The sequence below is a fragment of the Pezoporus flaviventris genome, unplaced genomic scaffold (genome assembly GCF_033815535.1).
Source record: "Pezoporus flaviventris isolate CSIRO_AGI_PZ_B2104156 unplaced genomic scaffold, CSIRO_AGI_Pfla_v1 ptg000045l, whole genome shotgun sequence".
Lineage (NCBI taxonomy): Eukaryota > Metazoa > Chordata > Aves > Psittaciformes > Psittacidae > Pezoporus > Pezoporus flaviventris.
Genome location: NW_026892593.1, coordinates 517,527 through 543,705, shown reverse-complemented (window position 1 = coordinate 543,705; position 26,179 = coordinate 517,527). Strand labels below are relative to the sequence as shown.

Sequence of the window (26,179 nt, the reverse complement as noted above, 5' to 3'; positions counted from 1 at the left end):
CCCTTGCCCTGTCACTATGTGCCTTTGTAAAATATTTAAATTAGTAAAATACTTAAATTAGTTTATCATCAACTGGTACATTTTGCTGTCACAGTTTAGCTAAGTGGTAGTGGGACACTAGTAAACCCATACCAGTAAGTGCAAGTGCATACATATATTCTTGTTCATGTCAGCTTAACACAGAAAAAAAAAGGAATAGAACTTCAGCCCATTTACCAATCTTGAATCTTCATTTCCACCAAATTTATAACACTTTTGTTTCCACACACTTTTAGTATGAGCAACAAAGCAAAGAGCCTGATTTAGCACAATCCTCTACCATATTTCAGGGAACTCTAAAGGCATGTTTCTTAACAGAGGTAGGAATCTCTTAACATTTAGGAAAAAGAAAAGCACTGAACATTTTTCACTGCCACTCTGCTTTATATGGCACCAAGAAAGCTCCCACTGCCCGCTATCCTGTTCAGAGGAATACTGCAGGCACACAGGACATGCAAAAGGCATAAATAATCCCTTTTCACAAATCGTGACATGTAGCTGGCAGAAGGCAGAGCCCACACAATTCTCTTTTCTCACATAGCTTGGCAGAGCAGAAGGTAATATAACCAAAATATGAATGAAGTTTCAGTACACTGCTGAGCTACAATCAAGAGATGATGCATTTCCAGTTTTCTGCTGATGGAACTCAGACAAGTTGAACACTTCATGTTATCAACTTTCAGATGTCTAGATATGTAAAAGCCAAAATTTCAATCTCAGGTTGGATGAAAGGGTTGTTTTTTATTCCTACCTGCATGGAGATAAGCCAGCAAAGCTCCTGCCAGAAAAGTCAGAATCTAGCCCTATCATTAAAACATTAGCTAAGTCCCCTCAAGGTAGGAAAATGAAGATGCGGATAAGTGGTAGCTTGCACTTAAAGGGACTAGCCTCCTCTGTGTGAATGATTAACAGAGTCCAATATGATCCTGCCTTTGGCGAAACCAGGAAGAACACAGCTTCCTTGTCTACTTGGAGTATTCCCACGGTGACACTTTCTAACACAAGTGCAGCCGCACACAGAGAGACAAGATCACATATCCATAGTGACAACAGCTGTTTGATACCTCACTGAAATAGAACCCTCTCATCAACTAAGACTTATGCCGCAGACAAATACAAGTATATGTAAGAAAAATGCGAAGACATACATACTAACACAAGGAAGGAGGCACGAAAAGAAGCTACTAGCATTCTTCACAGTTATCTACCTAGAAGGCAGCAGATTTTTTTAAACACATGCATAGATTTGATAACAGAGGCTACACTGTCACCTTCCAGTGGTACAAAATGGGATTAGAAGAGCAGATGATATTTCTAAAGAATTAATGTCCCTGCCTAGTTTTATACCTCCTATCAAAGGAATTTACTTTCCCAAATTGAAATCTACTTTTTTTTTTTTTGCTTAAAGCTAGATGGATACATACTATTTATATGGTACCAAACACTAAACTTCCTAGTATCTTAAACTACAAGCTTTTTTTTGGTTTTTTTTTTTTCTGTATTGTAAGAAAGTATTATGGAGAAATAAATTCAGATAGCTATATAAGGCCAGAAGGGCAATTACTGATTTCAGTGCATTTGCCTGTGTGGTTTGAGACTGAAATCCCATTATTCCTTTAATGCATAAGACCTTATATCAGTATGGAATTTGAAATCCTTTTTCTAGCCAGTCCTGATTTACTGGAATAATAGGCAGAGCCAAAAGAGAGGTTATTTTTAACATAGCCACATGTTAGAAAACACACACTCTTATTACAGCCCCACCTAGAATGGCACTTGGCAAACAGGGTACCACAACATCCTAAACTCTTTAAAAGAGAGCCCTGTTTCTGAAATTGCCACTCGGGAGGTTTCCAATTCTCAAATAAAAAGCTGTTGAGGCACTTCTACCCTAGCTGAAGTGCCCTATGTGTCATCCGAGTTCGTTATTCACGCTTAAGCGGGAGAAAGAGGAAACTTCACAGATGTAAGCAGAGAGGCACCCGGCACTTGGGATTAAAGCAGCCCTGCCGCCAGCAAGCGCCCACGAAACGCCACCGCAGCCACTTCTACCCATGTTTGTCCCAGTTTAAATAGAGCAGAAAGCTTTTTCCCCCACACTGCCCCTTCCCCTACCTTCCACCGAGCGCCCGATGCTGTGCAGGTGGGTGAGGGAGGGGTAGGTGGCATGAACTCTCTTCAGGTACGCCTCCAGCTCCTCGGCGTGGTGGTACTTGAAATCCAGCGCGGCCGCCACCGACACCAGGAAGAGGATGCCCACCACGTCCTAGAAAGCAGCAGATGAATCGAACAGCCGAGGGGACCGGCGGGCTTGCCGCTACACCGGCAGGAGCACCATAGCAGCGACAAGCCCGCGGAGGGAGCCCTCCCACCTCAGCCCGCCTCCCCTCACAGAGAACAGGTGCCTTTCCCCTCCTACCCCTGCGGCCGCCTGCATGGTGCCGCAGCTCCTCCACAACTGGAGCCACACCGCCGGGCGGGGGCCGCTATCCCCCGTCGCCGGCCTCGCCCTGCCCCTGACTGACGCGGACTCCATCCACTCAGGTCCCCCGGCCCGCCCAGGGGTCGGGTGTGGGGGCACACACCCCTCCCTCCTCGCCAACGGCTCTCACCTATGCGCCGCGAGGCTCCTGTCAGCGCGGTGGGCGGGCGGCATGGAGCTCCCGTCACCTCGCCGCTGAAGGCCGCAGCCCCTCGGGGTGAAACGGACCCTCCTTCTCTTCCTGCTCCTCTTCGTGTCCCTCCTTGTAGGCTGAGGGGAGGGAAAGGGCTCCGAGCGCACGTCTGGTGGTGGCTCGGTGCCGCTTCGGGCCCGCCGGCTGGCCCTGCTGCTGGGCTGTGTCCTGAGGAGGTGCGGTGTGAAGAGCCCCTGATGGCTTCACCTCGTTCTGCTTCCCGGAGGGCGTGAGGGGTTCTGGAAGGAAATGGAAAGAAAGAAGGAGGCGAGGGGCTTTAAAGTTCCCATTCTGAGTTTTGATGGCTGATTCGATTCAGGAGGGTTGTTAGGAAAAAAAAAACCCACCACCTTTTTTTTTTTCCATTTTAACTGTCCTGTCCACTCTGTTCACTGCTCTTCCTCAGTGCCTATGTGGTCCTGGGGCCCAGAGACAAAGCCCGCTGTGTGCAGAGGGACTCGAGAGAATTTATCCACCCAATCTATCAAAATATATACCTGGAATTGTTGGTTTTTTTAAAAATATGAGTTTTTAATAGGTGTGTATTCACTTACTGAAAGGGCTGGATTCTATCTACGGAATTAAATGCTTTTCTTGGGTTTGCACTAACCACAATGCCTTGGGGATATCTTAGACTTGGGATTCACCACAAAGACTTTTTCATCACCTTTTATTGTCTTTAAGTTTGGAAAGAACTAACCGGGGGGGGGGGGGGGGGGGGGGGGGGAAGTAAAGCTGGCCTCCAGCAACAAAAATTAGGAAAGCATCTACATTTACTTTAAAATATGAATGGGGATATAGCAGAGTGTTAGAATACAGCTGTTTAAATTTTGCATAATTTTTCTGAGAGAGAAAAATGGCAGTTTTTGTTCTAACCAGCAGCAGGATTTCATCTGCCTTCTTCTGAAGTTTGCTATACTGGGCAGCGTCAGAAAGAGGATATTGAAGGAAATGGACATATGAGCCAACCCCAAAATTACAAAATTACAAGTCCTGCATTCAAAGAGAAGATGCTGTATTTAATAAAAGGGACTTGTTAAATAAAAAGTTACAACTAAATTAAAAGGCACTTTAAAAAAAAAACAAACCAAAGCTTTAGGAAAAAAAGAACAAAAAGGTATTTTAATGGAAGTGTCTGTAATATCCCAATGTACCAGAAGCATGTACATCTAAAAATGGTGCTAATATATCTATGTTCAGATCCCTCAAGTATTTTTAGTTCATGGGAGGGACTTCCATATCACATATGACAAGGGATATATGCCATGTAGAAGGCTACTTGGTTGAAAGATATATATATTATTAGCCTTCTGTTGAATAGTGTTCCTTCATGTGTTGCATCTGGGGGGAGAAGATAGCCCCAGAGCCTTTCCTCCTCAGACCCTTTCCTCCCTTACTCAGACTCCACCATATTTTAACTCTTCTGATTTGACAAGACCTTCTGTGCAAAAGAAAACTCCTGCAAAACCTAAATATGAATGTCTTTTACCTTCTTTATATATGGAAAAAAAAAGTTAATAGTTAGTTAGAGCTACTTCCACTTTCTGCATGGAATGGGAGAAAAACTGGGGTTATACTGCAAACATGGCTGCAGAGAAACAAGAGGAAGGAGTCAAGTATGTGAGCTTCACATCTGAATTTGCAAGGCTTGAATATATATATATTTATAGGCTCCTTGAAAGATTATCTGGAGGCACCACTTGAGTAAGCAGGGAAGAAAATACACTCAGGTGGTAATCCAACATATACATACTTGGAAACTGTCCCAGGATAATCATACGAAATCAGAGAACTCTGACTCCAAGCGAAAGTAAGGTTGGGCAACATGGTAGAAAATCAGAGGGGGCTGTAAAAACTTAATCTCAGTGAAACAACTGAAATTACCTTTGATACCAGGTAATCACATAGCATTATCTCCTTTGGAAATTACACCACCATTAAACGTAGCCAACACAGCCATGGTTAAATGAGAGCATTACTGTATTTAGGAATGTTCAGAATGACAGTTTCCGTGCCAGGTGCTTGCAGGTTAAGACAAGTTAGCCTGTTTGGCAATATCTGAGTTACATGTGACAGTTCAACCTCCCTCCTCCTCTCCCAGCCCTCTCCCCCCTCACCCCAGCTTGCACAAAACTAGAGATCCATGTTGCTCTTAAATCATTTCTCAGAAAGTCAGTTTAATCCAATATAAATAATATTCTGGTGTATGCAGTTGTGGGTAAAAGTCAGTACCAAGGAACAAATCCTGTATGAAATTAAGTCAGCAATAAATCTCCCTTTGGCATCAGTAGTTCAAAATCAGGGACTACGTGTCTGAGTCTAATTGCAGTTATTGTTCTCAGTGCTGCAGTGTGGACAATGACCCCTACGAGGAAGCGTGACAAACTGAGAAATCCTGCTGCTGTAAACAGCATCAACTGTTCTCCCCTCTGTGACATTCTCCTGTTAGTGACATTCTGGATCATCTGTTCAAAAGTGTTCAACAAGTGACTATTAAAGGCAGAACCTGAGCATGGGTAGAGGAAATAATGCGAATTTTGACGTGAAATTCGCGCCGATGGGTTTAGGCAGTTGCCTGCAGGAGTATTGCCGGGCGGTGTAATGATGTGAGCAGCTGTATTGCCCTCTAGTGACAGGTGAAGAAATTCTTCTCCATGCAATAGGTAGCACCGTCAGACGCTTTCCAGACACATAGTTAAGACAGGTATCGGCAGTAAAAAGTTCTTCTGGAAGCTTTTGTAATTTGGAGAGCCATTCACAGGAGCGACCTTGGAATTTGAAATCTGACTCAGGGTTTTGTCACCTTTCGTGCAGGATTTCTGCATTTTCCAAAGATTAGCAAGAAAAAATGGATGGCCCACATGGTAACTAAAGCTTCAAAACAGTGCTGGTGAGAAATACAAAGAAGTCACTAAGGAGGATTAAACATTTTAAGGATCGCTGCTGCTATTAAAACTGTATCATTTGAAATTGTGTCCTAGGCATACAGATTACAGCTTCATGTTCTTTGCACTGACATAACACCAAGGACCTGACAATCAAATTTCTGGTGTGGGAAAAACATGAGATAAAGGCTTTCTCAAGTGAAATGGACCAGACAAGTGAGTTCAGTACAAGTGGCAACACAGACACATCAATTTGACAGGACAGCACAGACCTGGATTAGCGCAAACGCAGATACCAACCACTTGAACAAATTACAATGAAGCCATTCTGGTGTGTAATACCCACACTGATGAATTAATAGGCTGATATTAGTATATTGAAAGATAGATTCCCTGCATGAAAGAGCACAAAGGCACCAGAAATCGCTCAAGCATTCACCAACTTATTAGTTGTCTCTACCATGCAGGCAATTCTCAACTGAGGCTTGTGTTTTTGGTTCTTAAATTCTCCTCCCCTCCATCCCAGCACAAGGATTACCCCTGGAGTAGAAAGGGATACCCTGCTGTTTCTGGTAATCTGCAATTAGCAAATGATCCCGAGGGGGACTGTCAGCAGCTGGTATAGTTTAAAGCTGTCCAGACAAGCACTGAATTAGCTGGAGAATCTGGAACCGCAACAGGCTGCCTGGCAAGCCTCTCACTCATCCCATCCTGCAAACAGCACAATCTGCATACAGCAGAGATTTTGAGCTTCTGTATCCCAACACTTTGTCATGTGCTACGGTGGAACAGATCAGTTCTGCTAACCTGTTGAAGCATGGGAATGTGATCTCATTCAAGACAAATTGCCTTGAGTGGTGTGTGTTGGGTATTGTAATACAATTGTAAAATGTTTCAGGTTTATCTTTCTCTTCTTAAATTGGTTTACACTTGCCCTTTCAGCAGTTCACACAGAGTTAGATTTGAAAATAAATTATCCTTGGAATGGGAGAACTTAATTTTGTACCTGTGGTACAATGGGTCCCTGGGCATGTAAGAACACATGACTAAGAATAGAGGAAGCCAGGAAGGCTTGATGGAAAGTACAGTGGGCCAGGGACTGGTGTATGTCAGGGAAGTAAATGGGAAGAAGGAAGGTGAGGAATATCACAGAGGTCTTGATAAGGTGGGAGAAGTGGACCTGGGGAGAAGGGGCTGGAATGTAGAAGGATTATAGATACTATTGTTGGGAAAAAACAATTGAGAGGATTTAAGGGGTCATATGGAAAAGGACTGAGAGCAGTCTTTCTGCTCACTAACATCTTGCTAATCTGATCCCAAGATAATAAAATTTCAGGGATTTAAGATGTTGACATAGCAACTTGTCAGCCCTGCTCATTTGTATATGAAATGCACTGCAAGTTAATACCATGGAAATTACAGAGATTCTTCATAGATGATTTCTTGTTGATATTAAGCAAGACATTTGAGTAATCTGAAAATTGTCCCAAGAACTGGACTCATTTCATCTTTCAACATTTGGAAAATTTGTCAAGCTTTGGAATAGCATTTTGCCATTTTTGCTAATTACCTTCAGATCAAAATATCTTCCTAATTGCTATTGTCAAGAACAATGCAACACTCTTACTCACAGCTATGGCTAGGCTGTCTCCTTAAACAAAACTCCTCCAGGCCACTGAACGTATCTGTTTCAAGTAAACAATGGTGCCATTTCCTGAACAAGAAATTAAGACATTTTTGGAAAACTTCATTGTGTAATAAAACAATCCCCTATTTCTCTGCACTGATTTATGCATAATGGGCCTCTACACAGACAACCAAGTAAACAGCATGTGCAGAAATCTCCTGTCAGTGAAAAGTACACATTGTGATGTTTTGAACTAACCTTTTTCTTTTGAGAGAAAAATGAAAAGGGAGCTTTCAAGATATACAATATCTACAAATTTGCTGATCAGCAGTTAAAAATGAATGTTTAGTGGTGCAATAAACATAGCACTTGCTTGACCTTGCTGAAAGCAGCTGGCAAGTCTTTTTTTCGCTTAATCTATACTGTCTCTGCACTGGTTAGACTGTCATTTCTTAAACCATATGGCTCTACCAAGGCTGCATTTCTCTGAAGATACGGGTGTGGTTTTGTGGCCAGCTTAAATCAACCTAAAACTGTGCTTTCCCTGAGAAAGGCATCCCTGCACCCAATGCTGCTGCGTCCCTTTTGCCAGTGTGAGCACTCAAGCAGCTGTGTGGTCAGTTGGATTGGGGACCTGCTGCATCTGGAAGCTAACCCAAACACACTCACACAGTCCAAAAAATCTCTTCATTTTCACCTGGCTCAGCTCCCTGGTTCAGACCAGACAAGCACTGGTGTTGCCTGAGGGAGCAGAAGGGCTGCATAGCCCATGGACAGTAAGAACAAGTTGGGAGTGAGCTGCTGGCTAGTGGTAGGCAGGTATGTGATTCCACAGGTTGGAAGGGAGTTTCTTCAGAAGAATGAGTTGAACTCAGAAGAGAGAGACTTATGCTGTGCTTCAGTTCTGGCAATGGCTAATGCCTTAGAGATAGGCTGGACATGAAATCCTATTACTGTCCTACCCCACTAATGGTACTGGAATAGTAATGTTGAATTTACCAGTCGATTAATTCCTGCTTGTCAAGCAGTTTGGTAATGGCAATTAAATAAAAATTAGAGAAAGAGAATGCTCTTTCAAATGTGGAAACCTCTGCAAGACTTGGTCTGATACCATTGCTTGTTCTGTATAGAAAGTGGTAATATAGAATCATAGAATAGTTAGGGTTGGAAAGGACCTTGAGATCATCTAGTTCCAACCCCCCTGCCATGAGCAGGGACACCTCACACTAAACCATATCACCCAAGGCCCCGTCCAACCTGGTCTTGAACACCGCCAGGGATGGAGCATTCACAGCCTCCCTGGGCAACCCATTCCAGTGCCTCACCACCCTTACAGGAAAGAATTTCCTCCTTATATCCAATCTAAACTTCCCCTGTTTAAGTTTGAGCCTGTTACCCCTTGCCCTATCACTACAGTCCCTAATGAAGAGTCCCTCTCCAGCATCCTTGTAGGCCCCCTTCAGATACTGGAAGGCTGCTATGAGGTCTCCAAGCAGTCTTCTCTTCTCCAGGCTGAACAGCCTGTCTTCATACAGGAGGTGCTCCAGTCCCCTGATCATCCTCGTGGCCCTCCTCTGGACTTGTTCCAACAGTTCCATGTCCTTTTTATGTTGAGGACACCACACCTGCACACAATACTCCAGGTGAGGTCTCACAAGAGCAGAGTAAAGGGACAGGATCACCTCCTTCGACCTGCTGGTCATGCTCCTTTTGATGCAGCCCAGGATACAGTTGGCTTTCTGGGCTGCAAGCGCACACTGCCTGCTCATGTTCATTTTCTCATCAACCATCACTCCCAAAATATGGATAGTTCCTCCATGAGCCTTCCAAGACAACCTGTCATGACAGAAAGCTTATTAAGGTTATCTAGATACAATCAGTATTTACAAACACAGCAGCCGTCACAAAAATAATAACCTTTATTCACAAATGTTTGTAAGTCCACTGAGAAAAGCTGCTCTCCTGGTGGTAATGGAGACTGGCTAAAGAGCAGCCCTTAAGAAGACAAAACCTGGACAGAAAGAAAAGAATCTTCCAGTCCTCAAGCTTTGAAGGTGGTTTATTTGAGGTCATGTATAACCTCATCAGAAAATCAAACATCAGGATGAAAGTTGTTGCTGACACCGGAAAACTTTTCCCCCCCCTAGTTCATGTTTTACAGAATGATGAGAAAATTGTAGAAGTAGTCAAGCTTTGATATGGAGTAGGAATGACCAGGTAAGCTTTAGTTTTGTCTTGGCTCATTGACTTTTTATATAATGAAGCTTCTTTTTCAATTAAGACTTTAAAGTTATTTCTTGCTTCAGAATGCTTTGTACTTAAACTAAATCATGTAAGAATCATTTTGCTACCACAATGCTTCCCTAATAGAGCAATTTTTTCCTGTCAAATCCAGGCTTAGAGAAGATATGCAGGATAAGGGATGCTCTTGCATTCTTGGCACATTGTTGGAATGGATGTTTCAAAACAGCACGTATTATAGCAGCCTTAAGCATGGTCATCAGGAACCAAACTGACATCTGAGCAAGCCCCAGACTGATAGAATTTCCTATGCCAGCTTCAGAAGGAGACAAATCTTGGGGGTCAAATGTCTTCATTTGTATTTTATTAATATATGAACGTGTAAATGTAATATAAAGTTCTCCATTGTGAATGAGGATTTCAAGTGTAGCCTCATCTTATTTGCATTAGTAATCCTTTTTGGCAGTCTCCTGCGCAGGAAGTCTGAAAATACACAAGAAAAACATGAATTCCCCAGAGAGCCTGTGGTAAGGAGATCACAATGTTAAGATAACTTGGAGGTTGCCCTCATTTCAAGACATCTAGGGAAATCTCCATAACAGATAACAAGGGTGGATGTTGAATGCACTGCAAAGATTGACATATTGCATACCAAAAGCTTTTCTGTAGTCAATTGTTTCTCATGTAGTTTTAATTATTGTTCATCCCACAGGGTTTTTAATGATGATTATGGAGCCTCAATCTACCCTTTCCATTACACAGAGTAACTTTCTGGGAGCTTTTCTTTACCAGAATTGTTCCTGTGCAAGCCTAGCTACATGAAAGATTCTGTCTTCAATCAAAGATTGGACTGTTCAGAGAATTACTTGGCCCTTAAAACTATCTTGCCGTAGGCTAATACTTCAAATTGCACTATATAGTATCAAAATTGCTGTAGATTGCCATGGATATAGATATTTGATCACTCAAAAAAATATCTGCCTTCTTTGAACATAAATTATTTCATCTTGTCCTAATATTCATAGATCTATTTTGCTCTGGAATTTGGTATTATTTCAAAGTGGTTATCACAATTATAAATGTATTACAATATAAGCCTAATGTGATTGCTGGCTTGCAGAGTCATGGTACAGATCTGAGCTTCATGCCAGCAGTTAAATATTTTACAGGACTGGAATGTTAGCCAGTTCTTATGTGAACTGAAGAAAGTGCTTTGTTTTACTTTACCTATAATAATTTTAAATAATGGACTAAACTTAAAGAAGAACCTGGCAAAACTTGCATAAGATGTAAGCTCTATTAACATAAACTAAGATTTTTTACTTGTCCTGGTTTCTTTAGATTCACATTTCATGAGACTGCACCTCTAAATTTGGCCTCTTAGTCTAAATGTAACCAAAATGGGTACTCGGTCTACTAGGTCATTTTACCAGGTTTATTTCTTTATCTTAAAATAAAGGATAATTTATTTTCATTGCATGTGAGAGGAAAAAAGAAAATCACAAAAGCTATTATTCCTTGCGTAAGTTTGTATCAAGGACATTCCTTATAAAAGGACGAAAATTTATTTCTTCCTCTCCAGCCAGTGTTGTCCTAATTCCTCTCAGCAATTTTTGTACTTTTGTCTAGATCTAGATTTACAAATAAGATGTTTATCTGTTGTCCAGCCTTACCCAGCTGCAAATAGAGAATCTGAGCCAGTAAATCACACAACCATATGTTCCAACTTTAAACTTATGCCAAAGTTTTCTTAACTTCAATCAAAGTTAAGTGCATTATTAAGATGTGTGCTGTCTTGTAGGAGACAGAATAGGCTTGGGAACTTTCCTAGTTGGGGCTTCTACTGTTCTGGAAATGTCTGTCTTCATTACTCATCCCAGAGTTTGCATTGCTTTAAATAAGCCCAGAGTTGATGCATGGACATACACATCTGTAATTTCTATTGTGTCTTCTTTTAATGATTTGGGCTCAGAGTTCTGGTCATCATTAATTCCTCCCATCCTATTTTGAAACAAAACTTTAGTGAGTTGCTAGGCCAGTAGTGATTCATGAGGTTTCCCTGTCCTATATGGGCATTTTATCTGGTTAAAGCATGATGTTGTTTACTCTTCTTGTGTTTAGAATCATAGAATCATAGAATAGTTAGGGTTGGAAAGGACCTTGAGATCATCTAGTTCAAACCACCCTGCCATGGGCTGGGACACCTCACACTAAACCATATCACCCAAGGCCCCGTCCAACCTGGTCTTGAACACCGCCAGGGATGGAGCATTCACAACCTCCCTGGGCAACCCATTCCAGTGCTTCACCACCCTAACAGGAAAGAACTTCTTCCTTATATCCAATCTAAACTTCCCCTGTTTAAGTTTTAACCCGTTACCCCTTGTCCTATCACTACAGTCCCTAATGAAGAGTCCCTCTCCAGCATCCTTGTAGGCCCCCTTCAGATACTGGAAGGCTGCTATGAGGTCTCCACGCAGCCTTCTCTTCTCCAGCCTGAACAGCCCCAACTTTCTCAGCCTGTCTTCATACGGGAGGTGCTCCAGTCCCCTGATCATCCTCATGGCCCTCCTCTGGACTTGTTCCAACAGTTCCATGTCCTTTTTATGTTGAGGACACCACACCTGCACACAATACTCCAGGTGAGGTCTCACAAGAGCAGAGTAAAGGGGCAGGATCATCTCCTTCGACCTGCTGGTCACACTCCTTTTGATGCAGCCCAGGATACGGTTGGCTTTCTGGGCTGTGAGCACACACTGAAGCTGGCTCATGTTTTTTTTCTCATCAACCAACACCCCCAGTCCTTCTCTGCAGGGCTGCTCTGAATCTCTTCTCTGCCCAACCTGTAGCTGTGCCTGGGATTGCTCCGACCCAGGTGTAGGGCCTTGCACTTGTCATGGTTAAACTTCATAGGGTTGGCATCAGCCCACCTTACAAGCATGTCAAGATCCCTCTGGATGGCATTCCTTCCCTCCAGTGTTTACTTTCTATTCAGAACTGATTAATGCGGAAAAAATCTTACTCCAGTCTCTTCAAGGAATTAAAGACATGGGAATGATTTTTCTTTCTGCTTCACTAAAGATTGTACACTCTCTAGACTCAGTTTTGCATTGCCCTGTGCCATTTTTGTACATCAAGTTAATTGAAGAGTATGCAAGAGTGATACATATTTTCCATACATTTGGCACTGATATGTTGACTGGGCCGTGGAGAATAGGTCTACTGTCATGTGACATTCTGCAAAGGCCATGGGCAAGGAAAATGAAAACAGAGCTGCTCCGAAAGCTTTGTATTTATTTAATTGATGAATTATGTCAATAGGGTTAATTAGAAAGATACGGTGCTTGTACTTCTGCTGACTTTAGCTGAACTTGTAGGTAGCGATAGCTTGTTCAAAAGGTTTATTGGAAGTCAAAAATGCTCTAAAAACAAGGCAATAATGCATGTATCATAAACATGGTATGAACAATGGTTTATGTGCATGGAGTAACTGATGTTGAACTAGCAACTTCATGACATTTCATGACAGAATACAGAGGCTATGATAAATGGGTTTTGCTTCTAGCTGCTAGAAAGTCAACCATCACCATATTGTTGTCTACGTATGCTGTGACAAGCAGTTTATTACTGGTTTTACTGCCACAATGCTGAAGGACAGTTCCAGTAACTGAATGAACTTGAAACCAGAGGGGCTGGCATCCCTGGCCAGTGGGAAGGGCAGGCCTCAGAGATGAGGGAGCTGTCTGGGGATTAAAAGAACTCTCAGGTTTTCAGTTAGGGTGGGTCTGTCAGCATCTGTCTCTCACTTCCTTACTCTCTCTGGGCAGAAACGACCTCAAAAAATGTCCACAGGAAAGTGTTATGAAAACAGATATATTTCCAATAAATATTTTTTCTTTCATGAGACGGGATATGCTTTGATGAACTCTGAATGTTAATGGAAGATTTTAGTTTATATTCTCCACCCTATTCTGCAAATCTCAGACATGGTTTTAATTTCAATATGGTTAAATGTACAAAGGAATAGTTTTTAACACAATATATTAGTTTTTCCCTTTGAAGTATCTTCTATTTATGAGTTCATAAATGTTCGTGTTGAATGTCTTATTCTAGATAAGATTAAGTTCTCTGAGTAGGATTGATATTTATGTTGATTGCAGTTTAAGTAGTGGTCCTCTATGTGATACACACACAGAACTGAAAACTATTAGTAGAATTGTAAAATCTAGCATAGAATAAAGATTTCTCGCACAACTCTGATACTTTGTGCCTGTATTATGATATTCATATGAACTTATTTCTTTTCTGTACCCAGGACCTTTATTTTGGTCAGAGTACACAATAAGTATTGCCACTTGATGAGCAACTATTGAATATTTTGTTTTATATTCATTTTTCAGTGGGTGGCCTGTTTTCATCTGTTATATCAGTCAAAATTCAAAATATTTTGGGTGTTCCCTTTAAAATGGGAGACTAGTGATGGAATTGGGTATTTTGTTAATTCAATCCCTTTCATCTAGAAAGAATGGACAGTCACGAAGTGATATTTTGCCGAACTCAGTAGGAGTCAGACAAGAAGCATTTTCTTTTCTTACATTTTCAAGAAACACTGGCACTAATTCTGTTTGCTGTTAGTTTCTGTCCCGCTTCCACTGGCATCTTCATCAAACAGTACCAAGTTCCCTCCAACTACTCTTCACCTAGACAGGGGGCTCATCTTCTGATCAAATTCATATATAACCTGTATTTGCAGCTGACTTACTTTCAGAAGAAATGTAGTCTTTCTATTTTGTATTCCAGGTGAACTTTAAACACAATTTCATTTATGTGATATTGGTGCATTTACACAGACCACTATTTTAACTACAAAAAGACATTCCAAAGCCTGTTAGGATGAACAAATAATTAATTTCCTTGGGGTTTAGTTTTGTAATGTTCATAAAAATGGACTAAGAATAATTCACAAGCATTAACACATATTCATATGCCTCTCTGAAGACTGATCTTATCCTAATTTTACAAATGAGGCACTGGAGCACATAAAAGATAGGATCAAAAGTTTTCATCAGTCTTAGGAGCCAGTGTGAAACACCAGAATTTTTTATTTTTGAGGATAGTCAGCATTATTTTCTTTGTGCTTAAAAGAAAACTATCACTGTCTTCAGCTGCAGCTGTAAATACTGGAGACTTTGACAAATTTAACTCCTCCATATTTTTCAGGTCCAAAAAAATTAGGAACATGGCACATCTGGTAAGTACTTTTATGAAGTAGCATCCCATAGCACAGGCTGAGACATAATCCTGTTCAGCTGGACAGTATTTGCACCCTTAAACATATAACTATGTTTTCTTCTGGCACTCCATAGTCTCAGATAATCCCTTCCAGCTTCAGCAGCAAATGTGACTAGATTTAGCTATGACTTACTTGCAGCCTAAATTCACGTGTCATTTAGTAAGTCTGTTACAGGGCCTACACATGAAGGAGGCAGGAAAAGGATGTATGGACACTCTAGTTAGCAGTGATACTCTTTTAGTGAAGAGACTTCTTACCTAATCTTCCACCTGAAAAATCCAAAACAGATAGAAAAAACAGGTATTCAGTCCTGTGAAATGTCATCCTCTGTACAGTTCATGAACAAGGTTATATTTGTTTTCTGCCAGTTGAGTTAATGAGACTAGCAATGACTTATTACCTCTTGTGTCAACACGTACACCTGGGACAGTGCCAGCACCTTTCAAAGATATTTGGTGCCATCCAAGATTTGGGAACCTTAGGGATCTTTTCTTGGCCCTGAGGAGAGCACAGAAGCTTACCTCACCCAGCTCTCACCCATTTTGACTTCTCATACCCTCTGAACACTGGCTTCTTACTTTTCTGGTCTGATGCATCCTGGTGCTTGGACTCTTTTTCCAGTTCCATTTTCTTTACCTAGCAAGAGTCACAATACATACCAAAGACATTCCTAGGCCCAGATTGCTTCCCTTTACCTTAAATAGGCTATTACATTACTTCTGTATTTTTCCACCCACTGTAGTTACTGATTGATTTTTAGCTGTGTTCTGGATATAGAGGAGAAGCTGCATACCTCCGACAGAAGCTGACACCCAGAAATGTGAATGCTAGAAGTGCTTATCTGCCTCAGAGCTATCACTGTGACTTCTTTTCTGTACAGACAACAGCATGAAAAACATCCTTTCACTTTCATCAGGCCTATCAAAGTCCTGTGCTTACATTTCAACTCACACCATTGTATTCAACTGAATACTCGAAGAATTCAAATAGACTGAACTCCTCTACCTCCAAATGAATATAACTATTGTCATGCTAGGTAAATCTAGGCAACACTTAAATGCTTACATGCTGTCATTTTCCAGGGTGCATAACATTAGTCAGTTAATTTGCTTGTTTCCTATCACTTCTACCTACCTTATTTATATATTAGCTCAAATGAATTATTGCACAAGTATTTGGTAGCTGCTATTCTTTTTGTTACATGGACTATCATCTTGTCATATTTGCTAAAAGCCTAATAATCTGCAAAGACAACACTTTGAAGACTGAAAAATAAAGGGAACTAAACCATTTGCTGTAGAATCTTCAATCGGCCTTATTTTCCCTTTCAGTCTGATTACCAAGCAATCATGAGTTACCCAGCAAGTTGTAAGGGCACTCTTTGATTGTTCTTACAGGCTACCAGTGTTTTTTTCCTTTCTTTCCATTAATGCAGGGGAAAAAAAACCTGATGGCCTTCTCAGAAACATTAGGAAGCAGTCTAGGTCATACAAGCCAAGCCATTCTAACCATTCACTGATCAGCTGCTTCTCTTCTCTTAGACACCAGTGTGCCTTTGTATCATCAGTGGCCACAATCTTTCAAGCCTTTAGTGACTTTCAACTCTTGTCATTTCTATTTTACTTGCTATTGCCCCACTAATAGGACTCTGAGAGTGCAATAAGGCATAATAAATACTTTGTGGGTTTTATTTCTTTGTAAAATATGAAGGAAATTAGGAAAACATGAATAAAATTTCCACTCTATGTCAGGTCTTCAGGATAAAAAAAAATTATACTGGGACTTTTCAGAACCCTGGCTTGCTGATCTAACAGATGACACTGATTTTCTGTGTCATGCCAGCTACTCATCTCAACTTCAACATCTGGTTTGAAAGAAGTTGCATATTTTTATATACTGCAATGTATGAATTCTCATGAATTTGACATCTTCTCCTCTTTGTTCATATAATTCTCCCCTTTTGTTCATGTTCCGATTCAACACTATTCATCCAGCAAAAAAATCTGAGCACCTGAGGATATTACCAAGAAAACACAAAAAGCATGAGTTGCCAAGAAATTCATACATGTGAAGGCTTTGATGTATTTATGTAACAGCAGCAAATAAATGGGTCCAATAAATTTGTATAAATAACGACATGGTTCATGACTAACGACCTAAGCTTCTTGTAGTTCCTTATTCCTTATTCACAAAGAAAACAGTGGATCAAATTCAGGTTTGCATAGATACGAGTCCCTTCAGGCTCCTGGCAGATATATCCACTTATGTAACGGCTGAATTAAGTCTAAATATATATATATATATTTAAAGATTAAATATGAGTTTCATAAGGAAGAAGATACTGGAAGTAGAAGGAAAGTTTTCATATTAAATACTAGAATACATAAATATATAAAACTTCTCATACACAGAAAAATTACATTATCAGGACATTTAAATCAAAATAGTCAAATATTAATGCAACACAAATATTAGAGTATCAAAATGCAAGGCAAGAACGCTACATTTTTTGGAAAGTCACAGAATCCAGACCTTAAGACTAAACCCAGTCTTGGAACTGTCTGTCTTGACTCATCCTTTTCTCTGTAAAAAGGACAAACCCAACACTTCATACTTTGAAAAGACTCAAAATTCAGAACCGTAGTTCCATGCCTAGTTACAGCTTAGGCTGTCCATGAAGTAAATTGCCAGGAGGCTCATAAACACATTTAATACAAAGTGATTTTAAAAACAGTAGAGGCAGAACAAAAGAGCTTTTCACTAAAACTTCCTATAACAAACTCTCCCATTGCAGAAAGATACTGTCAATCACTTCATTACAATCAGAAAAAGCTTTTTTTTTAAATTGAATCATCAAACAAACTGCTTATCCTGCTGGTGCGAAGTTGCCTCAGGGCACAGAAGAGAATATGCAGCAGCCCTGTTTCACCTTTGGCTCTTTCAACTTGTACATGTAAGAAAAGACTGAAATCCAACTTGGCATTCCTTTTGCTTAAAATTTATTTTATGGACATTTCAAAATGATCTGAACAATGCTTTGGGAAAATCAGGCAAACCAGGCACCAAATTAAAAACTACAAGAAGTATGTAGTGAATCTATGGTTACGCCTTGCAAACAAAAAACAGAAAAAGAGGGTAAGTTTACTATAGCCCTGTATGGAGTGCTGAAAATGCTTCTATTTTGCCTAAACTGCCATATATTTAATTTGGTCTTATCTTACAGGTGTTCTGCACTTCATCCTATCATAAATGCTGTAGTTCCGCTGATGTTATTGTAGCTCCACAAACAATAAGTTAAGGTAAGTTAAGGTAAATAAAGAAAAATGCAGACAGAATATTTAAAATATATGAGCATATAATTCAGGATTTATCAGTTTAAATTATTGTTACAATTCCCCAAAAGTTTCAATAGAGAAGACTATAAGCACCATAGTACACAACTAGGACCTGACACAGGAGGCTAAGGTGACCCTTCAATTTTCTTGGGAAATAGATTGCTAGATCTCTGTTACATGACACTAAGGCTGCTCTTGCAAACTATGGTGTGAATAATTCTGCATAATAAATTAATTGAGTGAAGAGTCACACAACAGTCATCCTGCATCAGTAAATGATCATCTCTGTCATGGCTTATGTGGCTGACATCAACTGGTATTAGGTATTGCATATCTTTGTAATGACGAGGCTCTCTAGATGCTTTTTTGAACAAGTTTCCTGAGAGGACTCACACGTCATGCTCCCTTACCCTTCACTAGCAGTCTTTTCAAAATCACCCTGCTTTGCAAGGGTATTTTTCTATGCTCTGAAAGATTTAATATTGTTCGTAAGCCACTACCACATCACTATTCCCTTCTGGTATGGACTGTTACTGTGTTAGTCCTCTGTATTCACAGAACTAAGCTACAGTAGTGCTTTTGTCCTGCCATTCTGGGATGCACATCACTGAGCCAATCTTGTCCTTTCACTGATGGTATCTGGACTGTCCTGAGGTCTGGGACACTGCAGTTTTGTTTCCATTTCTCTGACTATATGCTTTGTGATGCAGTTCTCTACCAGCATGCCCTTTCCATTCTGGTGCACAGGAATTTGCCCCCAGAATCTTTCTTCAGTTGAAGGCAAGTTTCTACAAAATCTGTTGCATCACAAACTTACTACTCTGAAAAGCAAAGAAGCTGAAAGAAGAGCTGACTCCAGAAGAAACTACTGTAGGGACAGCCCATGAAACCTGGTTCTATATGTGGCCTCATAGATTGTTTAGAAATGCGCCAGCTGTGTATGTAAATCTCTTCAATGTATAAACTAACAAAAAAAAAATGTGTAAGTGTAATCTCCTAAAAGGGGTGTGATTACATGACATGCATAGAAATGACCCATCCTATAGCAGGTATTTCTAATGTTACATACACAGTGTTATTACTGGCAACCAAAACTTCCCTTTGTGATAGTCTGCAAGCTGCAAGCTCTATCACTTACAGAAAGGACATATCAGAAACAAAGGATACACGCTTTTATCTAAAAGCTCCTGATTAGGACTGAGTAAAGGCTCTTCTAGGAGTCATCTGCTACTTCTTACCTGGTCCTGCATTGTAATGATGGTTACAGGCCAGTGGATAGCCTGTAATTCACAGATTAGGTGTATTGCCGTTACTCATTTTGCTAAGCATATAATTTTTATATCCAAAACAATCTGCACAGTTAACAAAAATCATTATAACAATTAAAATGCCAGCTGTAAAAGGGAAAGCCCCATTTGAAAATGCTTGTAGCTGTGGAAAGCAACCATTAGGAAGGATCCCCACCATGGCTGCATTGTGAGTAATCTTATTTTAACAGAGTGTAATTTCTGGAACGCTACCTAGCTGACAAATCCAGTAAAGGCAGGGTGTTCTAGCATGTACCTCAGTAATTTAGCAGGTATCTAAAGGCACTAGTTTAAAGTTATCAAACAACTGCCTTCACGTAATGGAGTTCGATGGTCATTTCTATGCGTATCACATAATTGTAATCATGACCTGTCACTGTAGTTACGTTAAAACATAAGTAATCATCTGATGGCTGCAGGTGCAGGTCTTCATGGATGTTTTGCACAGGCTGATTTGTGATTTAACCTAACAATACGTGGACAGTCAAACCATCCAGAAAATTTTCTCTTGCTCTAATCTGTTTTGACTGACAAAGAGCAAGGTTAAAGCAGAACATATTTTGGGTTATCACACCCTGAACGAGTAGGTGGATTTGAGATTATGTGACTCCAGTGGCAACATGTCTTTCTTTTAACACAGTTGTACATTTCTAACATTACCCAGTTGGATCTTTGCAAATAAAACACACCTAATTTTTCATTAAATTGCTTGCATATTGTACACACAGAGAAAGGTTTGATTACCACAAATGACAAACCTCTGATTTTGACCATGTATTTGCTTTCCATCAGCTTCCTTCCATAAACATTTAAAAATATCCCCCATACAGCTCTTCACAAAGTGACATTTTTTCCTAACCTCAATGCTGCAAAACTAAAGATGATGTTACCAGCCTTTCAAAGTAGGTGTTACCATAATAAGCGTTTCTATAATTAACTGATTCGCCTTTTCTTTTTCATAATGCTCAACATTTCTCATACACAAAGTCCCATCTACCTGCATATACTTTGTTACAGACATAGACATTGTTCATTTATGTTCTAGCGATCTTTTTGTCATGGCTCCTTTAATAACTGAAGTACATTTATCCTCACTAAGAGAAACAGTTTAACATGTTTGTAGATGGAGATGTGGTTAAAGTGGCATCTATTTCTCCATGCTACCTTAATTTTTCTCTTGTTTTTTAAGTTCAGCTAAAGCAATGAATCTGATAATACTAGATCTTTTCCCTTTCACTTACACATAAAACCAGAAAACCCCCCACAGTTAAAACAAAGATAAGCAACCTCTCTCCCCTCTGGTGAGTTTCTGATTTCTGCTTATCAGTCTTTACTTCATGTATGTTACCCATTGCTTCCACCTCTTCTCTACAACAAAAGATGAACTTTATGACTGAACTTAAATCAACAGTCCCTCTTTCCATAATCAGAAAAATTGGCTTCAGCACATCAGTTGGAAACACACACTTACAGAGCTGACTTCTGGCTTTCAAAGCCAACTGTATTGCTCTTCAGTAAGAATAGAATTAATTCTCTCAACTCTCCAAATACACATGTCAAACGTACAATTCTCTGAGCTCTTAACCACTTCAGTACCAACAGTGCTTATTCAGGTCCTCATATGAAACCTCTTCTTTCTCTTTTCGCTGATTACTGTGCTGCCAATATACACATTCCTCCAAGTTCCTGCATGTGCTCACATATTTATTTGAAAACACATTACTGATTTTTGTAATACTACCGTCCTTAAACCTGAACTATTTTTTGTCTTGCTACCTCTCAGATTTGCTTATCTTGAATCTCTCATTTTAATTGTCTTAAATTTGCTAACAATTGGGAATATTTTTGTGTATAGCTCTCTTTTTTTATTCCACAAATGTAAAACTGAAGCAACAACTGAAAACGTGGAAAAAAACCCAAGCCCAAGAAAAGTAAACAGTTCTCTTTTTTTTTATTTCTCCCTCATTTTTTTTCTGTTGCATGAATTCATGCTTCTTTATTATACTGCTGGATATGCCAATATCTGGCAGTTAATTGAAGCAATATCCCAATATCCAGCAGCCTCCAAGGACTTCTTACTCCTTTTTCACCCCATAATTCCACCAGATTGGAGAGTCTTCCACAGTGGCCTAATTGTAATTTTACTATGAAGCCCCAGGAAGGCCCTTTGTATAAACTCTAAATCATCTCTTTCTCTGGAGGTTTTCTCTTACTTGGTCATCCTCCAGGCTAGTACAGCTTTTCTTATTCCTACTTATGGTTTCTCCATGGTTTCTCTCTTGTGCCTTTTATTTTAGGAACAGGGAGTAGAAAACTTATTTTCTCCTCTTGGAATGTCTGTGTGTTTAGTGGAAGACAGAAACCTGATCACAGCCTGGTCAGCATGGGAACAAACCTAGTCTTTCCTAGGAAACATTTTTACCAATCACTACCCGATTGCTACTTAGCTGTTATTTTGGGAGTCAGTTTGTAGTTTACTCCAGCAGCAGCAGCAACAAGGAGGATAAATGGGAAACAGCTTTCTAAAACTCACAGTCTCCACAAGTTATCAAAGACTCACATTTTTAATACATAAATGGAATTATCAAGATTTTCTTTTTATATGTAATGAGATGTGCTTTAATTTGGACACCTGAAAAAAAAAAAGTTTTGGCTTTCAAAGCTAACTCTATCCCCATTCAATTAGGATATTTTATTATCCATTTCTCCCTCTCAAACCTTCAAATACATATACAGCATTTGTAACAGTGCCAGGACTTTATTGGCTTGGTAAGGAACAAGCACTCAGCCCAGTTCAGAGTTGACAACCTCCGCTAATCTCTGGACAGCATCTAGCAATCTTCTCCTGATAAATCTTCCTCTTTTATCTTAAGGAACACAATTCACAGCAATGAGAAACACATGATACAATTTTTGTTGATACATCTCCAGTTTGAAAAGTTCTGAGAGCAGTCATGGATGAAACTGTTCTCTGTGTCACATTGGAAATAAATAAATTATAATTGATAAATTAATGAAGATTTCCAGTCCTATTGGAATGCTGAGCAGCATCTCAGAAAAAAAAAAAATAGTATGGTGTTTGCAATCAGGTTTAAAAGCCAAAACTAAGTGAGGGCCTGTTTTTGTTTAGTGAAGAGTTCCAGGTCTGGATTACAGCAGTTCCACATGTTGACGTTAGAGTTTTAGGAAGATCTGCCCATGCAACATGATCCAGTCAGGACTAAAGTTATTTACTCTTTTTAATGAGATACAGATAAAATGCAACCTCAGACAAACCAACTTGATGAAAAAGACATAATTTAAACCCTTTAGTGTGATGATTCTTCTGCTTTATTTGGAAACATGCCATGAACTTGTGCTTCTGTGATCACACATCTTTCTGGTTTCCAGAGCTATTCATTCCAAAGTCATGGGGGAAATCAAACACACAAAGATGTGAAGGCTCTTTCTGCTGTGCCTTAGCAGCAGCACCTGGGTGGGCTTATCTTGGTTTTGTTTGTACAGGAGCTTTGTCATGAACATTCTGGGTGTGCTCAAAAAGGGGTAACCAATATATCTTGCCTTCATTTACAGATCTTATGGGTGGTTTTTTTTTTCAAGATCTTGGCTGCTATATGACCTCCTTACAGTGTATACAGCTTATCCTAATGTACGGCAGTGTTTTGGATATGGGCATGGTGATCTAGTTGACAGGGGTTTTTCTCTGTAATGCCTGATGTTACACTGGTGGTTCATCAGCTAAACTGTGGCCTAGACAACCTCCTCTAATTCATAATATATAGGAAATGATACACACAGGTAGTAAAAGCTGCCCAGCTTCTGGCAGCAGGAGCAAAACAAAACCACCTTATGCACGATTTGTGGTCCACCCTGGGGAGTGCAGCTGGAGGGACTCTGGGTGGGTCATGGGGCCAAAAGGGATGTACTCTGCTGGGCCAGATGTCTCTGGACACCCACTCGCTCCCAGAGCTTCATCCAAATCTCTAGACTAAAACAGCGGGTGCCTCAAAACTTTCAAAAATACCATCAATAAAGCAGCTGGCGACAGAGGACTCTGCTGAAAGACAAGGAGAATGGAAAGTCATCCTCTCAAACAAGGTGGCTGCCAGGAAGAGCACCAAGGCCCAGCTGAAGAAAATTACTGTACTCACTTTGGAAATTAAAATCACAGTGTCCAACAATACTGTTAGATGCTACTGCAATTAGTTCTTCTTGGCAACACTACTGGGACAGGCGGATGAACCTCAAGGGGGATATTTGTGGTGGAGGATGAAGTACAAGAGATGCATGCCCACATCCAGAAAAGTCTACAAAACAGACATATTCTCTCTACAACTGGACTAGCCAAATCCTGCAGCCCACAAGGAAAGGCAAACTCTTAAAGCTTGTCTTCCTCATCCTTACAAAAATGCTCAGATGTCTCATAGACGGTGAGTTTAATTCAGGAAAAGACCTGCAACTTACTCCAGTGGCAGATATCATGCACTGATATTTACACATCTTAAACTGATTATGAGGTGGAAAAAAAATACAACGCAGTTGAAAGAATTCTTTTGGGAAAGTCACATTAAGACCAAATAATTTCCCACCATTTAGCAAAACACATCCCTGGACTGTAATCACCCCTTTGAAGAGTAGGAAATCTGCCAGGTGGCAAGGACTTGGACTTTTTAATGAAGTTTCCATCTCATCTCTGTTTTCAGATTAGTGAAGAGCTGCATCTCTTCCAAAAGCTACTGGTTTCTAGTCTTTAATACTCACCTTCTACTCACTGGAAACATGAGAATTACTTCAGCTCTCAGTAAGACATCATGAAACAATGTCAAGTAATAGCTCCAGCAGTCAACAGAGTGGAAGAGATCCACTCTGTGAATCTCTTCCACAGGATGATTCACACCATCTGCATGATCACCCACTAACCCCTTCCCATCCTTCAACTGTCTGTACCCTTCCTATCTCCCCTCCCTTTCTCCCTTATTTCTTCCCACTCATTCTTCCCTCCCACGGTTTCCATCACCCCACCCTCCCTTTGATTTAATCCCTCTTTCTCTATGCTCCTTTGCTCAGCTTCATGCACTGCATGAATCCAGACCTCCCATGAATGAACCTGGACTGAAAAGCCCATAATAAAGAACCAGTCACTGGACTTAATTGTCTGTGCTTTTTGCTGCAGACTTTTACAATTTGTCCTAGCAGTTACATTCTTTCCCTGATAGTTGAATGTTTGCTTTGCATGGGGAAAGGAAAGATTGCCTGCTTATGAAGAATGGGGAAAGAGGATTCTGCTGAACCCTTCCACTCCCCCAGCTCACCAAGACACAAGGCTGTTGATGAGGGTATTCAGTATGGCAAATGGTAAATCACAGAGCCAGCATCACAGGCAGACACATCCTTTGTTAAGGAGCACACCTGCTGAGGGTGAATCTGTTAGCAGTGTGCTCACCAGTCAAGCCCTTAGCTCCCAACAGTGCAGTTAAGTCCAAGGGCAGCAGAAATGCCGGCAGAAAGGTGAGTACTGCCCAGATGGCAGGGCAGTCACCTCAGCTACAGCATCTGCTCCCAGAATAGATGCTTTTGGTTTAATCAGTGCCACAGTAAGTGGCTTTCACTGATGCTGGCTTGAAATGCAGGTCTCTGATGCCCTTTCTCCCTAGCCAGCACCTCCAGCTGCAGTTGTCTGTGTCACAGAGACTACAAGAGGCAGAAGGATGGAGAGGAAGGTGGGCACGTTCATCCCTCCCTCAGATATGCCACCTGTCTCTTTATAGCCATTTCCAGTTGCTTCCAGTTGCTGCTTGTAGCCCTGTCCTTCTTCCCAGCTTCCTCTAGCTGTCCCGCTTCTGCCAGTGGCAAGTCTCAGCCACTGTCTGGAGAAACAGCAGCTGGTGGGAACTGGTTTCTCTCCAGTATCATCACAAAAGCTGCCTCTAGGGCAGGTTCCCTTCCCATACTGGCTTTATTCTGGCTCCTGTATTGCTCATGTACAGCCAAAAGGCCAGTAGCATCCTGCCCACAAAGTCAGGAGCTGTCTGGGTGTTCCCTCAGGACTCAGAAATTGTTGATTTCTTTCTTCACAGGGGCATAGATTCAACTGGAAAGTGGAGTAACTCACAGATTAGTGGTTAGGCCACTCTCAGAAGGAGACGAGAGATGTGAAATAGGAGTTCTTAATGCTCCAGGCAAAGGAGAGAACTGCAGCTCTGGGGCAGTTCTGTGAAAAAGGAGTGATGGTGCCACACCAACCACACCATGATTTAAATGGAATCAGTAGCATTCAAGAGTTTCGTGCTGGTGCTTGAGAAAGAGAGGCTTTGATTCCTTCTGGAGCAGACCATCAAAGACACCAGCAGAGAAACTCTGGTTTCTGAATTCTGGTGAGATACATGCATGTCGTACATGCATGAGAGAAAACAACTTGCTGAGCCCTGTCAAAACTGAAGTGCTTCTGCACATGTCCAGAGGCTGAATCTTCAGGACCTTCAAAAAGTCAATGATTTTATATGCCTCCTAGCTGACTGTGTATCTGAGACCTTGTCTGAAAATTAGCAGTTTTGGGTGCTGGTGTTCACAATCCACTGTGGGTACCAAAGTCCTTCACACACTCTGGTCCTTCAACCTTAGGAACAGATGTGATCAATATATGATGTTTCAGATTGGAAAAATCCAGGCCAAAGTACAATAGGACACTTGAGCCCATCTCAATTACCATTGAAAGAGTATGTTCCTGCTACAAAAAACAGGTAAAATTTTGGACATATTTTGGCTTTGCTGCTGGGT

General features: G+C 40.8%; 1 protein-coding gene and 1 long non-coding RNA gene across 5 annotated transcripts in view; one reads left to right on the top strand and one right to left on the bottom strand.

The window, feature by feature from the left end:
• CPM (carboxypeptidase M) overlaps positions 1-2,839 on the bottom strand; it is a 31,000-nt gene extending 28,161 nt beyond the window's left edge. Inside the window, exons 1-2 of one of the 4 annotated variants that reach the window (XM_061467122.1) lie at positions 2,652-2,839; positions 2,155-2,305 (exon numbers count right to left, since the gene is read on the bottom strand). In XM_061467122.1, coding sequence (XP_061323106.1) covers positions 2,155-2,208 — 54 coding nt within the window. In that variant the 5' untranslated portion in view covers positions 2,209-2,305; positions 2,652-2,839. Of the gene's footprint in view, positions 1-2,154; positions 2,428-2,458; positions 2,613-2,651 lie in introns of those variants that run through there. The other 3 variants (XM_061467121.1, XM_061467120.1, XM_061467119.1) reach the window with 3 other exon arrangements.
• Positions 2,840-4,830: 1,991 nt separating this feature from the next.
• LOC133276402 (uncharacterized) lies at positions 4,831-24,127 on the top strand. The gene is made up of 4 exons (XR_009745868.1): positions 4,831-5,815; positions 9,374-9,443; positions 17,984-18,059; positions 23,003-24,127. It is a non-coding gene; the product is annotated as an uncharacterized LOC133276402 (long non-coding RNA).
• Positions 24,128-26,179: the final 2,052 nt, after the last annotated feature.